Source organism: Panthera onca, chromosome D1 (genome assembly GCF_046562875.1).
Source record: "Panthera onca isolate mPanOnc1 chromosome D1, mPanOnc1 haplotype 2, whole genome shotgun sequence".
NCBI classification, from domain to species: Eukaryota; Metazoa; Chordata; class Mammalia; order Carnivora; family Felidae; genus Panthera; species Panthera onca.
In genome coordinates, this window is record NC_138348.1 from 19,164,214 (window position 1) to 19,180,594 (window position 16,381).

At 41.3% G+C, this 16,381-nt stretch overlaps 1 protein-coding gene across 1 annotated transcript in view; it reads right to left on the minus strand.

Moving 5' to 3' along the window:
* Positions 1-14,848, minus strand: part of HSD17B12 (hydroxysteroid 17-beta dehydrogenase 12) — a 165,413-nt gene extending 150,565 nt beyond the window's left edge. The window contains exon 1 of the mRNA XM_060606434.3: positions 14,543-14,848. Coding sequence (XP_060462417.1) covers positions 14,543-14,702 — 160 coding nt within the window. The 5' untranslated portion in view covers positions 14,703-14,848. The remainder of the gene's footprint in view (positions 1-14,542) is intronic.
* Positions 14,849-16,381: the final 1,533 nt, after the last annotated feature.

Sequence of the window (16,381 nt, forward strand, 5' to 3'; positions counted from 1 at the left end):
GCCTCCTCTAATTCAGAATGTGTGAACACTATTGTCTAACCCACTGTGGTTTTTTTTTTCACATTATCTATAAAGAGATCATCACCTCCTTTCACATGACAGGCAAAGAGAGGTATTGGAAAACACAGATAAGCAGCAGTTCCCTGTTCCATAGCAAAATTATTAGACTGAATGCGCAAGATTAGGAAAGCTTGTTTACTGCATTAGCTCTGTTTATGTGACAAGTCTGGAGGTTCAGCTATCATTAAAGCAAGCTTGGCAATATTTCTACTGGAGTTAGCTTGGTCGTGAGCAGTTAATGCCAGTCATTACAATAAAACCAATCTGGAGAATGAGTTTTCTACATACTAGGAATGTTAAGGGAGCACTAAAACTGGCATTTAAACTTCTAAAAGATACTGTAGCCTTTCCTGGCCACCTTGAGGAACACATACTAAAACAATACAATATTTCCTTGGCAATTCAGTGTCATCAACATAATCTGTAGTTGGGGGTATAAGCACAGCTGAGACAGTAGGTAAGAGATTTGGATCAACTCACTCAGCTTACACCATTGTATTTAATGAGAAAGTTACCCCAGTCTTAATGACTGTGAAAGGGTGTACCAAGAGCATGACATAATGGCACCCTTGATGGGTAGAGGTGCATGTCATTTCTTCAAGAGGTCGGGCACTTGGACAGTGAGGGCTGTTTTTGCCCCATACCAGTTGCTGAATATATAAAGAAGTCCAATTCTGCCCACATCCTTGTTGTCAGCACCGACCACCCTGACAAATCCCTTCTACTCTACATCTCTCCTGCCACTGTTTCAGCTCAGTCTACCATGGATGAGTCCGCCATTCTCTGCCCTTTGCCACCGACCTGCCTTGCCTGGCCATTCTCTAACTGGATGTATGATCTTGAGCAAGTCATTACCTCTTTCAGAACATTTCCCTAAGAGTTCAACTGAAGAGGTCACCCTCTTCAATAGCCCTTCTGGTTTCATCACTCCATCATTGTTCTCTTCTGCTTCCTGATGACATTCCAATTTTCTTAAGTTTCTCACAAAATGACTGACTAAAGTTTTGTAAAAATTATCAACCAACAGTCATATTCATTTCTTTCCATGAGGCAAATAAACTACATATCCAACACACTCTGTGGAACTTTCTAGAAGTTATTGGCTATACATATTTACCAATCAATGACTTTCCCACCCAAGAGGTTTTCCAGGGAATTTGGTTCAATGTCTCCAACAATTTAAAAAGTCTAAGTGTTTAGAAGGTTTGGGCACATTTTAGCAGGACTTCAAAATAACATATCCTAGAGTTCTTTTTTCACTAATTCACTCAACCTTACCAATTAGCAACATTTTGCCAAAACTTTAATTGGAAAAGTCTTTCTTCCTAAAAGAAAATCTATTTCCAAGAATTCTGTAAAGATTTGGAGATGAACAATATATATATTATTAAAATTCCATTAATAGTAAGTGTTTATTACATGTAGCAGAGTGGTTGGTTTCCTGTAACAATTTCCTACAACCACAGATGAAAAAAGGTTAGCTTATTACGAATTCTACTCAAGGACATCTTTTTGATCTCACTGCATTTCACACTTTCAAATTGTTATCCAGGCCCTGCTGTAATATAATAATTCTATAACCATTCTTTATCTAACCAGCCTTGGTTTAATTTCAATCTAGATTTTTAGGTGTGTGTCACTTGAAATTTTAAAGCAAAAAAGAAAAATGGGGGTGCCTCGGTGGCTCAGTTGGTTAAGTGTCCAACTCTCGACTTTGTCTCAGGCCATGATCTCCTGAACTATGAGTTCGAGCCCTGTGTTGGGCTCTATGCTGACAGTCTTTGGATTCTCTCTCTCTCTTGCTGCCCCTCCCCTACTCACTACCTCACTCTCTCTCTCTCTCTCAAAATAAATAAATAAACTTAAAAAAAATGGGGCACCTATTTTGGCTCAGTTGGTTAAGCATCCGACTTTGACTCAGATCATGATCTGCCCCTCATCAGGTTCCGTGCTGACAGCTCAGAGCCTGGAACCTGCTTCAGATTCTGTCTCCTTCTGTCCCTCTCCCACTTGCACTCTGTCTCAAAAATAAACATTAAAAAAAAATTTTTTAAGCAAAAAACAAATATGGTGTGCACATTTTGCAAAAAAAAATACAAAACCCAAGCAAAACACCCCACCCCCAAATGAAATACACCAGAACCTCAAGGAAAAAATATTCACTCACCAAATATTACTTACTGTGCACTATGCAGGGGCTTATAGTTTAGAACAAAGGAGGTATTGCGTATGCATGTGTGTGTATACACAAATGACTAATAAGGTAAAATGGGGAAAAGCGCACAAGATAGAAAACAAGCACTATCAGGGTTCCAAAAGTACACTTCCACCTGGGCAGCCAGAAAAATTCATAATCTGGCCTCTGAAAAGTGGGTAGAATTTCACACAGAGGAAGAGTGAGGAAGGGTGCGTAATAGGAAGAAAAAGAGCACTCCTAGCAGAGTGAGATCAACATTCAACAGCCAATGAAACTACTACATGTCCCTGCACAAAGACACAGAAGCAGAAAGAATATGCAAGGACAGGCATGTCTAGGACACAGTAAGTCATTTGGAGATGCATCCAAGAAAAGATGCAGAAAGGGCCACATTATGAAATGAGACCAGAAATAGACATAAGAACATGATGAAAAAGGGCTAAGCAGCTTGGTATCTGTGTAGACATTAGGTAACTTGAAGTTTTTGAGTAAGGTGTACCAGGTAACTTGTTTCGAGATTTTGGGGGAAGATGAAACTTGCAACACACCGCCATAGGGAGGTGATACATCAAGGAACTTGGAGAAAAGTAAGGATGGGAGAGAGCCTGTGCTGGTAGATTCAGTGTGATGGCACTCTCCTAGCTAGAGGGGGAAAGGAGTGTGATTCTAAGACGTGAGGTGAAGGAGCAGGCTGGCCACTTGCTGCATTTGACCCCCTGGAGTAATTTACTTGGTCCACAGAGTACACTTGAGAAATGTGCCTCAGTCTTAAAAAATTAAGAAACTTTCCATTTGAAAATTGCTATCTGGGGCTTCTCAGGAAGAATCCAAGGGGACAGGGCCAATGTTACTGACAGGTAACAACTGGAGGAGGAGTCTATGCCATGACTGATCTCTGGGACGGTACCCACACACGCATTTACACCTGGTCCACTTCACTCATTTACTTAACCTGCTGGAGACATTTGAATTTGCCATCCTGATTTAGAGGCTGGGTAACTCTAAAATTAGCAAGAATAAGGATGTCCAGAACAAGCAAGACAGAGCAAAGAAGCTGAATTTTAGACATGCTAGGATTGAGATCTTTGATAGCCATCCCGAAGGGAATATGCAGTAAATTATTATGAAAACTCTGGGAAAAAGAAGATGGATATAGATGGGAAGAAGAATTACCCCCACAAGTAAAAGTGACAGCTGATATAACAACAGTATCACCTAACATTTATGTAGCATTTGGTAAATAAATGCCAAAGACTGTTCTAAGTATTTCACACCTATTAACTCATGTAATCATCATATCAAACCTATTATTATCCCGATTTGACAGAAGAGAAAACTGAGGCACACAGAAGTCAGCATGATGTAGTTTGTAACTGGCAGAGTTGGGGTTCAAAAGCAGGTTGTCTAATTCCAGAGTCTATATTGGGAGAACTTCTTCCTGAGATTATAATCTATATTTTGTTTTTATACTAAATAATCTCATTTTATGTCCATCAACTGATGAATGGATAAAGAAATTATGGTTTATATACACAATGGCATATGTGCAATGAGAATGTGCCACTACGTGGCAATGAGAAAGAATGAAATATGGCCCTTTGTAGCAACGTGGATGGAACTGGAGAGTGTGATGCTAAGTGAAATAAGCCATACAGAGAAAGACAGATACCATATGTTTTCACTCTTATGTGGATCCTGAGAAACTTAACAGAAGACCATGGGGGAGGGGAAGGAGAAAAAAAAAAAAAAGAGGTTAGAGTGGGAGACAGTCAAAGCATAAGAGACTCTTAAAAACTGAGAACAAACTGAGGGTTGATGGGGGGTGGGAGGGAGGGGAGGGTAGGTGATGGGTATTGAGGAGGGCACCTGTTGGGATGAGCACTGGGTGTTGTATGGAAACCAATTTGACAATAAATTTCATATATTAAAAAAAAACAAAAATAAATAAATAAACAATCTCATTTTAGAGATTGGGAAACTGTTAATATTTCTTACATTTATAACTAATCACTTAAGAGAATAGAGAAAGAAAATATAATTTCCCCACCAAGTTCATTAACCCTTAGTCTCAACAATACTGGAAAACCTTACTTAATAGATATTTTTATCCATTCAACCAATATATATCAGCATTTACTATGTGTGGGCACTGTTCTAGGTGCTTGAGATACATAAGTGAAAAAAAAGACAGACTTTGGTCCTTCATGGCGCTTCCATTCAAAAAAGGGGTAGGCAAACAAGAAACATCATAAATGAGCAAAGTATACCACATGGGAGATAGTGACAAGTGCTATGAAAAAGGACAAGGACAGCAGGGTAATGGGGATCAGAAGTGGGGTCAGGGACAGAGGATTGTGAGTTTAAAGGCAGGAGGGAGGAAGTAAGAGTTAGCCATGTGGATATGGGCAGGGGCGGAGGGGTGGACTTTCCAGGAGGAATGACTAACCAAAGGCTCTAAGGCAGCAGTGCCAAACACGTCCAAGGAAGTGAGTTCAAGGAAGCGTGTTCAAGCAGGAAGTGAAAGTGACTGGGAGGGTGACAGAGAGAGAGAGAGAGGAAAAGTAGGCAGAAATGAGGTCAGAGATAAAAGAAGCCAGGAGGCAGGTGGTTGAAAGCCTTGTCAACCACAGAAGTTTTTAATAGGAACAGGATGAAAAGCCAGGGGAGGGATCTGAGTACAGGATCACATGATTCAACATGAGCTTTGCAAGGATCACTCTGGCTGTTGTAGAAGAATCGACTGTAGGGGGATGCCAATGTTGGATCGGAGAGACAGGAGGCTGCTATTTTATCAAGATGAGAGATTTCAGTGGCTTACACCAGTGTAGAAGGGACTGGATTCTAGATATTCTTAAGTTAAAGTCAATGAGCTTTCCTAACAGACTGTACGTGGGGTGAGAGAAGAAGAGTCAAAGATAATTTTAAGGTCTTTACAAATTCAGTGGAAAAGTTGCACATAACTGAATTTTCCTAAACCTTCGTATCTGAGGTTCACTAAGGGGAGCCAGATTTCAAGGAAGCACTTGGTAAATCTTTTCACAAAGCCAGAAATCTTCCTCTCATGGCACTAATCTCCTCTTAACTGATCAGTTCATAACTTCATATTTCTAATAGTTTATCAGCTGAGTGAACTACATTATTCTTGGCTTCGATAATCCTTCTTCATCAAATAAGAGTAATGTATACAAATAAAAGATGTCACTAGAACCTCATTTACAACTCACTTCATTGTCATAATACTCCTGAAAAGTATCAGCCCCATTTGATAGATGAAGAAAGTTATTCTCAGAGGTTAACTATCTTTGCCCAATGTCAAACATTTTATTTATTTTTCAATGTTCATTTATTTTGAGAGAGAGGCACGTGTGTGAGCGGGGGAGGGGCAGAGAGCGGGAAAGAGAATTCCAAGCAGGGCTCCATGCTGTCAGCACAGTGCAATCTCCTGAACCGAACCAGGAGGTCAGGACCTGAGCTGAAATCAAGAATTAGACGTTTAAAAATAAATAAATGTTAAAAAAAAAATTTTTTTTTGAAAAGGGGGGGCGCCTGGGTGGCTCAGTTTGTTGAGCGTCCGACTTAGGCTCAGGTCATGATCTCGTGATTTGTGAGTTCGGGCCCGTGTCGGGCTCTGTGCTGACAGCTCAGAGCCTGGAGCCTGCTTCAGATTCTGTGTCTCCCTCTCTCTCTGCTCCTCCCCTGCTCATACTCTGCCTCTGTCTGTCTCTCAAAAATAAATGTTAAAAAAATTAAAAAAAAAAAAGTTAGACGCTTAACCGACTGACCCACCCAGGCACCCCAACTTCAAACATTTTAGCCACTAGCAAAGCTTACCCTTGCTATTCTGATTCCAAAGCCAATGGTCTCCTTATCACTACTGTTAACCCATGTAATACTCTTGAGAGATAGTCATTGTTCTAAATCTTAAGTCTGCTAGCCTTTCCTCCCTTGCCCCACTGACTAGATCATTTAAATAGAAGTAACTTCACTTAATGGTGGTAAAGATGAACTCTGCAGAAACTGGATAGTCTCCCTGGAACTGCCAGTCAGAGACAGGGCAAACCCATTGTTTCACTAGACAAAATGAGTAAATAAAACACAGCATTCCCTCTGGTGCTGGATTTATGGCAGGCTTCTCAGCTACCACACCATGGTTTTATGGACTGACCTCGAAAAAGCAGTAGCCCAGTTTCAGAGTTCACTCAACAACCCTATCACCCAGTCCCTGGTAAGAGCAGAACTTCCTACACCATGGTGATTAGATATTTTCCCCCAGGGAAGAAATGGTCTCTGAAAGATGATAACCAGGAATGAATGGCACAAGAGTAGTCACCCACACTCTAAAGTATGAATCTGCATTTTGGGTTTGTTTGGGTTTTTTAAGGCAATTTTGACTGAGGTGATCTGAATAACTTGCACTGGTCCATCTCTATGGCAATGCAACAGTGTCAGGAAGGTCATAGAAACAAGGAATTCTGTTTAAAGTTGCAATTCCACAACATTATCCTTGTGCTTAAAATCCCTTCAATTGTTCTCCCTGACCTTCGCGTAGATTCAGTAGCCCTGCTTGCCGGCCCAATCTCCCCCCCTCCACTCTTCATCTTGCATCGTGCCCACCAGTTCTCGGCTCTAGTCACTCAGGCCTTGTTTCATGCAAGCCGCCCAACATCCGGCCTCAGGAGCCAAACACCTGCTGTTCCTTCTGCTCCTGCTGTTACTCTTCCCTTCCCTTCAGATCTCAGCTCCCTCATCACGTCCCCAGGGCAGCTCTCTTGGGCCTCACTCACAAGCTCTCACAGAACCAAGCAGGTCTTCTTTATCACTTAACAGCACAGTTTGTTCATCTGATTGCTGTTCACCAGCCCGTTGGTCTATTCCAAGGTCCATGGACAGCACTCAACAGTATTTGTGGTTGTGGATGGACAAATGAATATATCAAACTCTCCACCAAGCACAGTGAAGGCTCTGCTTACCCAGCCTCCCAACCTTAACCTCCATCTATCCCAGAAGATGGATGAAAACTGCTATATTTTTATTTTCACTAAATATGAGAAGAGAAATGGAAAAAAGGATCCACTGTGCTATAGATTGAATTTGTGTGGTAAGGACCAAATTTAAGTGGAAATCCTAATTCCCAATGTGATGGCATTAGGAGGGGGGGCCTTTGGGAGGTGAGTGGGTCATGAGGGTAAAGCCTACTGAATGGGATTAGTGCTCTTATAAGAGAGACTCTGGAGGATTCCCTGGCCCTTCTGCCATGTGATGACACAGTCTATGGTGTCTATAGATGCCATCTAGCCTATAGTATTTTTGTTACAGCAGCTCAAGTGAAAAAGATACGCTATTTTTATTTTTTTTATTTTTTGAGAGAGAGAGGGAGAGAGAGAGAGCAGGGGAGGGGCAGAGAGAGAGAGGGAGAGAGAACCCCAAGAAGGCTCTGTGCTATCAGCTCCAAGCAGCTGCAAGGCTCTAACTCACAAACTATGAGATCATGACCTGAGCCAAAATCAAGAGTCAGATGCTGAACCGACTAAGCCATCCAGGCACCCCAAGGTACACTATTTTTAAAAAGTGTTTTTTTAACTTATCCTTCTCTAAAATGGCATTTGATGGCATGGGAACTGATCTATTCAAATCCACTTACCCATGTATTCTAAACTTATAAATCTCACTATTTAAATCTTTCAGCACATTTTTTTCAGAAACTGAAAGAAATAAATTATCCTCAATTCAACCAAGCAAAACAATGAAAAAAAATTAGTTTTGAAGCTCAATAATCTCAGTTGCAACAGCAATGATAATCTTCTTTCTGAAGATGTAGTCACCCAGATGTCAACTTTTTTTTTTTTTTTTAAAGAGAGAGAGAGACAGAGGCAGAGACAGAGACAGAGAACATGAGCAGGGGAGGGGCAGAGAGAGGGAAAGAGACAGAATCCCAAGCAAACGCTGCATTGTCAGCGCAAAGCCCGACGCGGGGCTCAGTCTCAAGAATCGTGAGGTCATGACCTCAGCCTAAATCAAGAGTCGGACGCTTAACTGACTGAGCCATGCAGGCGCCCCAGATATTAACTTTTTCTTACCAAGACTTACCTTGTCAATTAGCTCAAGTAATTAGTACATAATGCTAGTGAGGCTAATAAGATTACTAATAATGTTATCAGCCTTTGTGTGTCAGGCACTGTACTATCTGTTTTACATAGAATAAGTATTCCCATTTACCCTTCAAAAGAATCCTATGAAACAGGCACACACTATTATCCTCAGTTTGCAGATGAGGAAAGTGAGGCTCAGAGATGTTTACTACCCTCCTCAATGTTACACACTGCTCGTGAGTAGAGAAGCTAAAATTCAAGTCTAGGTGTGAGCCTCCAAGGGTTCAGGTTTGACCTCTAAATAGGAAACTTTAACACTGCATAAAAAAAGAGGAGGGGGAAGAAGGAAGGAAAAAAGAGGGGGGCAGGGGGATAGTGAGGGCTAATGAGAGGGTGTGGGGAAAAGATATTCTAGCTCAGAGTACAGAGGCTGAATTTCTAACTCCAGAAAACCTTCTTTGGTTTCTCCTGCAAGTAAGACCAAGGCATGCTCTCGGCCTGACTCTCCTCCGCCTCAGCTTCCTCTCACACAGCTCTAGCACAACATCTTTAAGGCTGCCCTGCTAACTCCAATCTGGAAACCTTGTTCCATTCAGGCCCACGGACTCCCTTTTTGGAGCTAACTTGCAGAACAAACAAATACCTTCCAGAACTGTTATGTTGTTTCTCTGCCCTCCTTCACCTGCCCTGCTTTAAAACAAAAAACAAACAAAATTGGATTCTTAAAAAACATGGCACGACTGTGAACAACATCAGCTCACCAGCAAGAACAGGTATACTCAAGTCTCCCGAATGTCAACAGGAAGCATATTACATGTATCAAGCTGGACCTCCAGAGCATCACTGAGTCCATCGGAGAACACCAGAGTAATAAACAGAAAATAAACAGCATCTGAGGTCAGATCCACCCATAGTGATGGTAGTCAAACGCTTTGCTTTATTAAGGCGCCTGACTGCCTTTCCAGTGTTTTTTCATGGAGCAACAAGATTCACGGTTATAAATCTGAAGAAAATCCTGAGCTACTTGATTCTAAAACGTTCTACCCTAGTCTACAATGCTTCCGGAGATACCAAGCATGTGCAAATTTGAAAGTGTGCCTTCAATTAAAAGCGATGTGTTCTGGGGTACCTGGCTGCCTCGGTCGGTAGAGCACGTGACTCTTGATCTCAGGGTCAAGATTACTTAAAAATAAAAGCTTAAAGAATTATTTAATAAAAAGCAATATATGCCTAGGATATAAAGGAAGCCACCCCCAAGTACTTACTCATGCAGTGTGTAAACCAATCACCAACACGCAAACACGTGCACTGCAGAATGGACAACTTGGCTTCAAATCCTGATCTTCTCTCACTAGCTATGAAACCATAGACAAGGGAAGTCATTTACCTAAGCCTCTGTTTCTTCCTCTGTACACCGGGGATAATAGAGCATAGCTCAGAGACAGATTAAATATAGACTATGTCAAGTGCCTGGAACACTTCAAGCATTCAATGGTATTTATTTTTTCTGGGATTGCCAATCGAAATAATTAACATTTCATACATAATTCCTCAAATGATGTGATACCGCAAAGCCTAAGAAAGGGACCTACTGTCAACAGACCCTAGTTACTCAAGCAGCCTTCAACCACTGGAGGTAACTAGACCAATCCTGTGTAGTTATCCGCTGTAAAAACAGAAATTATGCATCACACCTGATTTTCAGAATCCTTTGATTCTTGGAGCTTGGCTAAACAAAGCCAGTTTTGATGAATGGCTTTTTTTACAAAAGAACCCCACCAACCCATAACCTTTCTAAGTCTTCACTGTCCACTAAATTAGGAAAACCTTGGAATATTACAGGGCCAAATGGAGTTCCATCAGCATCCAAAGCTGCAAAATCTCAGGGATCTGCTAATATAGATGTGCAGACAGCAAAATGCAGAGGTAAAAAACCCTTTGCAAAATCTAAACTCACTCCACAGAATGGAACAGTATTCAGCAATGATAAGAAATGAAGCATTGAAATATGCCACAACATGGGTGAACCTTGAAAACACTGTGCTAAATGAAAGGCAGTCACAAAATACTTCATATTGTAGGATCCCATTTATATGAAATATCCAGAATAAGTAAACGCATATAGACAGAAAGTAGATTAGTGGTTGACTAGGGCTTGAAGGGGTGAGGGTTGGGGGGGGGGGGTGACAGCTAACAGGTATAGGTTTTCTTTTAAGGAGGATGAAAACATTCCAAACTTAAATTATAATGGTTATATCACAACCTGTGAATATAATAAAAATATTGAACTATACACTTTAAATGGGTAACTTGTATGGTATGAATTATATCTCTATGAAGTTATTTTTTAAATCTCACTGGTTAGTGGATCCTTTATTCTTTTTTTTTCTTCTATTGTTTGTTTATTTTTGAGAGAGAAAGAGAGAGTGTAAGCAGGGGAGGAGGAGAGAGGGAGGGAGACACAGATTCTGAAGCAGGCTCCAGGCTCCGAGCTGTCAGCACAGAGCCTGATGCAGGGCTCAAACTCTCGAACCAGGAGATCATGACCTGAGCTGATGTCGGCCGCTTAACCCACTGAGCCACCCAGGCGCCCCAGTGGATCCTTTATTCTTTGCTGCTTGCAGCAATATCCTCTCCATTAAAAACTAAACACAAGAGCTCAGAGTGTGGTCGTGGGTTGAAAGTTATGAAGTATCTTGGCTTTAGAAGTATACTTACCTTGCCTTTCCATCTATCACCTCCACTTTATTTCAATATCAATCATTTTAGATGAATTGTATGATGGAAACTGCTTAAATAAATGCAAAATTTATCTATGCTTAAACCAAAGCCTACAGATTACATTCTTTATTCCTCCACAGCAATGACTGTTCTCTCCTTTATTTAGTACAAACTGACCACTTTTGTTAGTAATCTTCTTCTGATTATTTGCAACAGTGACCTTCCAACAACGAAAGCTCCACTTTCACAGGAGTTCTTTGTTCTCCTAAGAGATACAAGTATCGCATAACAATGACAGGCAATATTGGCAAAACCATCTACACTGGTCCTAGTGAAATCAGCACAATTCCTAACTCGGGTGGAAATGGTACTGGAAAAGAAGCAGGGAAAAGACCTAACTCACAAAGGAGATAGATCAGAGTGTGGGCCAAGTAATGGATGGTCTTAAGACCCTAACTAGGAATATGTGATCTGAAATATTTTTACTAATTGCAAAGAATACCTGCTTTCGAGTTTTTACAAACTTTCAGGGTTTGTTTATTTCTTGTTGAGATATAATGACATACAACATTATATTAGTTTCAAGTATACAAATCACGATTCGACAGTTGTATATATCGTGAAATGATCACCACAATAAGTCTAGGTAACATCCATCACCATAATAGTTACAGAATTTTTTTCTTGTGGTGACAACTTTTTTTTTTTTTTAAGTAAGCTCTATGCCCAACGTGGGGCTTGAACTCATGACCCCAAGATCAAGAGTCACATGCTCTATCAACTGAGCCAGCCAGACACCCCTTGCTGTGAGAACTTTCAAGATTTAATCTGTTGGCAACTTTCAGATATACAGTAAAGTATTATTAACTATAGTAGCCATGCTATACATACGATGTATTTATTTTTCCAAGCCTTTGTTTTTAAATTTAGAAAAGCTATGTGATCAATGCACCAGTTACTATAGGGAAAGACAAAAAAAAAAAAAAAAAAATTGGGACCCACACTCCCTCCCCTTCAGATTCTAAAATCTGAGAAACATACTCACACGAAGAGACTTAAGAATAACAAGAATAAAAACATATTATCAACTCAGTGCACATTACTACATAATACTTAAAATATTTAATAGGTTATGGAGAGGAAGATGTTAAATGTTAGTACCAGAAAGTAGATAATGCCTCCATAATACGGCCTGCTAACACCACTTATTCGAAGAAGGCTGCACAAGATTAAGATACCCATTTTATAGGGGAAAAACTTATTAGTACTATTTACGCACAAAAATTAATTCCAAAATCCTAACTTTGGTTGAAAAAATTATCTAATTTTAATCTGTTTAACCCTAATTATTCAAGTGTCATCTCTGCTGCTTTCTTTGTCAAATTATTGCAGTTCATCCCTCCAACTGATACAAATAACCTGTTTAAGATGAGCTACTCTTAATTTTGTTATTCAAAGATTCCCTGAATTTGGAGAGGTAAAGGAAATATTTTAAGATCCAGGCCACCACATACATGTAATGCTACAAATAACAACTTGATCATTTCTTCTGCATAAGTACTTGAAAAAGAGATTTTTCTAACAATCCAAGGTAGACTGAACTCAACAAAGTGTCACTTAGACACTATGATCCTTTCAGTTATATCCCAGTGTTCTGGTTCAAATTTCACTTCTAAATCTTTTAAACATTTCCTTCAATTTATCAAATATCCTTCCTCTGGAGCCAAATCTTTTCAATACCTTTACTATAAACTCATATATAGATGACTCTGATCATTAGAATTATTAGACATCAGGGTCAATTTTAGTTAAAAAAAAATTATTAACATTACTCTTTGCTTACAAACCACAAAACTTCATCTTGATATAGAATTTCCTAATGCATTGGAATCTTGTGTAACTATTTCAAAAGTTCACAAGCAAGTTTTCCAAACAACAATCAAGAAATTGGGCAAGTCAATTGCAAAATCATAAACTTTATTATAATAATCAACTTGAGCACTTCACTTGTTTTTCAAGGAATATCAAAAAACACTAAGTGATTTTTTAAAAATAAGTACTATAATGTGAATAGCTGCTTCACATCATGGACAGAACTCATACAAATCCATTCCTACTTGAGATGTGTTCTGTTTATGTGGCTGTCCCAAAAGGTTAATTTCTTACATCTTATGTTTAAATGTTTTTGAATGAATAAAGACTATGTTGTTACATTATTTGTCTACCTCACTTGAGTCCAGTCTGAAGGCAAACCCCTAACTATCCCAAAATTCAATAAAATGCTCGGTCAAGTGAACATTCAATCATAAACCAGCAGAATAAATCATTACAGAGAACAACCATAGCACACTACTTGGTTTAAAAAAAAACAAAACAAAACAAAACCCAGAGGCGCCGCTGACTTGGCTGAGGGTCAGACTCTTCATGTCGGCTCAGGTCCTGATCCCAGAGTCGTGGCTCAGAGGTAGGATCAGAGTCAGAGTCAGGCTCAGCGCTGGGTGTGTGGCCTGCTTAAGATTCTCTCTCCCTCCCTCTGCCCCTCCCCGCTCGTGCTCTCTTTTTCTAAAATAAATTTAAAAAAAAAATTTTTTTTTTTAAGTTTAAGCCCAAAGAAATGAAAAATACAGAAACAAAAAATATAGAAAAAAAGCCAGTGCACAACTTCCCTGCAGGTAATTTTCCCAACTTCTCCAATCCGACCTTTCTCTTTCATTTTTAAAATCCTCCAACTGAATGGAACTAGATCCATGTGCTTAGCTCTTAGTGGGAATACTTTTTGCTACAAATGTTCTTCTGCAAAAAGTATTTCTGATTGCTAGAGAGCAAGTTACCGTTTTGCAGAAGCAATACTTATGTTGCACATTAAGACTCCAGAAAAGTTTAAGGAGAATTTTTTTAAAAAATTGCAAATGATACGAAATAGGCCGAATCCAAGTAACTAGAGAGAGGTAAGGTTCCAAAAAGCAGAAAGACTTCTGAAATTCTATGTCCTTCTCGTCCACCCTCCCCCCCAAAAAAGTCAACAAAATGCTTTCATCGTCAGCACGGGGCCATTATTCAGGTCAAGCGAAAAACTTTACTTTAAAAACACTCATTAGGGGCTAACGAAGGTGCGTACACCGTGACTGGGGAGGCAGCAAGGTGACTGACTCCCGGCCATGAACCAGGAATGGCTTAAAGGACACAAGCCCCTGGCAGTTCCGGCCAGATTCCTCCCGCACCCACCAAGTGGCACTTCAGATTTCGCTGAGCTGGGCCAACAACGTATTAAGTATTTAAAAACCTCTACAAGTCTAGGCAAGCCAGTAGCTGACTAATGGGGTCAGGGGCGTACGCGGGACGCAGGAGCTTCAGGAAGGACAGGGGACCTGGAAAGGGGAAGGCCCGGCGCTGGTCACCACCCGCCAGGCCCCGGCCCGGAGCAGCGCGAGCCGCCGCAGAGGCGAAGGGGCCGGCGGCGCTGGACTGCACTCACCTGCCCATTCTCCGAGCCCGGGTCCGACCCCTACCTCGTGACTCAAACCCCAGACCCGAAGGGCCGTGAAGAGCGAGCACGAGATGCGCAGGGCCAGGTAGGCCACGGTGCCTGCGCCCACCCAGTACAGGAAGCCAGCGGCAGGAAGAGCGCTCTCCATGGCTTTCAACTAGGCCTTACTACCTTCGTGAATGAAAAAAACGAATGAATGAATCCAGGAAGAAGCGCCTGCCCGTGACGGTGAGGACGACACTAACAGGCGCTGCTCCTGCGCCTCTTTCGGCCTAAACCCCGCCCACGGCGCCATACCCGTGCCGCCATTGGTGGTCTAGCGTTCCTTCTGTGCTTAGTGCGTCAGCCATTGGCTGATTCCAGTTTCGCTACCCCGCCCATGTCCCCCCTGGCGTGCCCCCGGCCGCGTTTCCGTTCTAAGACTGCTGATCGTTCGCCTGCCAATCAAGCTTCAGCCCCGCCCAGCGCGCCACCACGCCCCCAGGATTCCGCCAGAGGGCGGCGTGTCTCACCCCACCAATTCGCCCAGGTCTCTCATTGGCTGCAGCAGTCTTCACGACTACGGAAGACAGCGCTCCGATTGGCCAGTGAGACAGCCTCGTTTGAGCTCGGGATTTAGGAGGGAATGGGGTCTCAGAAGCCACGAGTGAATGGAAAGGTGGTAGTAAGAAGTGGGCGTGGAGTCATGGTTTTATTTTCACCTCTTTATTAAACACTTCTTTTTCATTGTTAAATGTGCCGTTATCGTTCCCATAAACTTTTCCGAATAAAGGCTTGCATCTCCCGTTTCTATGCCTTCCACCCAGCGCATCTTCCCTCAGGTTACAGGCACTTACTGTGGACCTTCTAAATGCTCCCTTCCGCCCTGAGCATTAAACAGCACAGTTCCCAAGGTCTTGGAATTCAAAGTAAATAACTACATGGACTCAAACAACTATAATGCACAGTGGCAGAAGAGCTGTAAGATGAATGAAAAATGGAGGAACACAGCTTGATGAATAAGTTGTTTGGGGAAGGGACTCCTTGTTTAACTGGACCTTAAAGGACAATAGAGATTTTTCTTTTATTCTCTTTTTAATTTACATTTTCTGTGAGGAGAGATGGGTGCGAGGGGACACAAAAGTGTGCGGTCCTAGTAGAGATAAGAAAACTACCTCAGCAAAGTTAAGTATAAGAAATTGCGTAATGCAATAAAGAAATTGTGTAATGCAACTCTCATCGCCCCATCAAGAGTTGTTTCTTTTTCTGGCATGGATTTGAGTTCATGTAAGACACCTAAAATTTTTCCTAACCAGTAGAGACTGCTGATTCAAGACTGGAGATTTTCTTTTTTTAAAAAAAAAAAAGGCAGGAATTTAAGGGTAATAATTCTGAGGGTCAACGGTTAACTTGACGCAAAGGTCACAATTTTCTAATATTTAGTTTAAGAGCCTTCTCTCTCCCTGCCCAACCACACCCTCCCACTCTTTTTCTACTCTCTTATAAAAGTATAACCTTAAGGCTGCTACTGTTTTTTATAAACTGTCAACTGAATTCAGCCAAGGGATTTGAGCAGGCACATTTTATATTAATTGAATTTGATATCTTTGGCTGAGGCTGCCTGTCCAATTCAGTGAAATCCCACCATCCCTCCCCCTCAGCCTCTCCCTTTTGCCCAAGTCTTCATGTGCCATATAGCCGCAAATGTATATATCCTGATTCATCATGGCTCATCTGCTAAGGGCCCTCCAAATATTCATGCTCCTTAGAATAGGGCAGAAGGGGGGCACCTGGGCAGACCAGTAGGTTTCAACTCCAGTCATGATCTCACAGTCTGTGAGGTGGAGC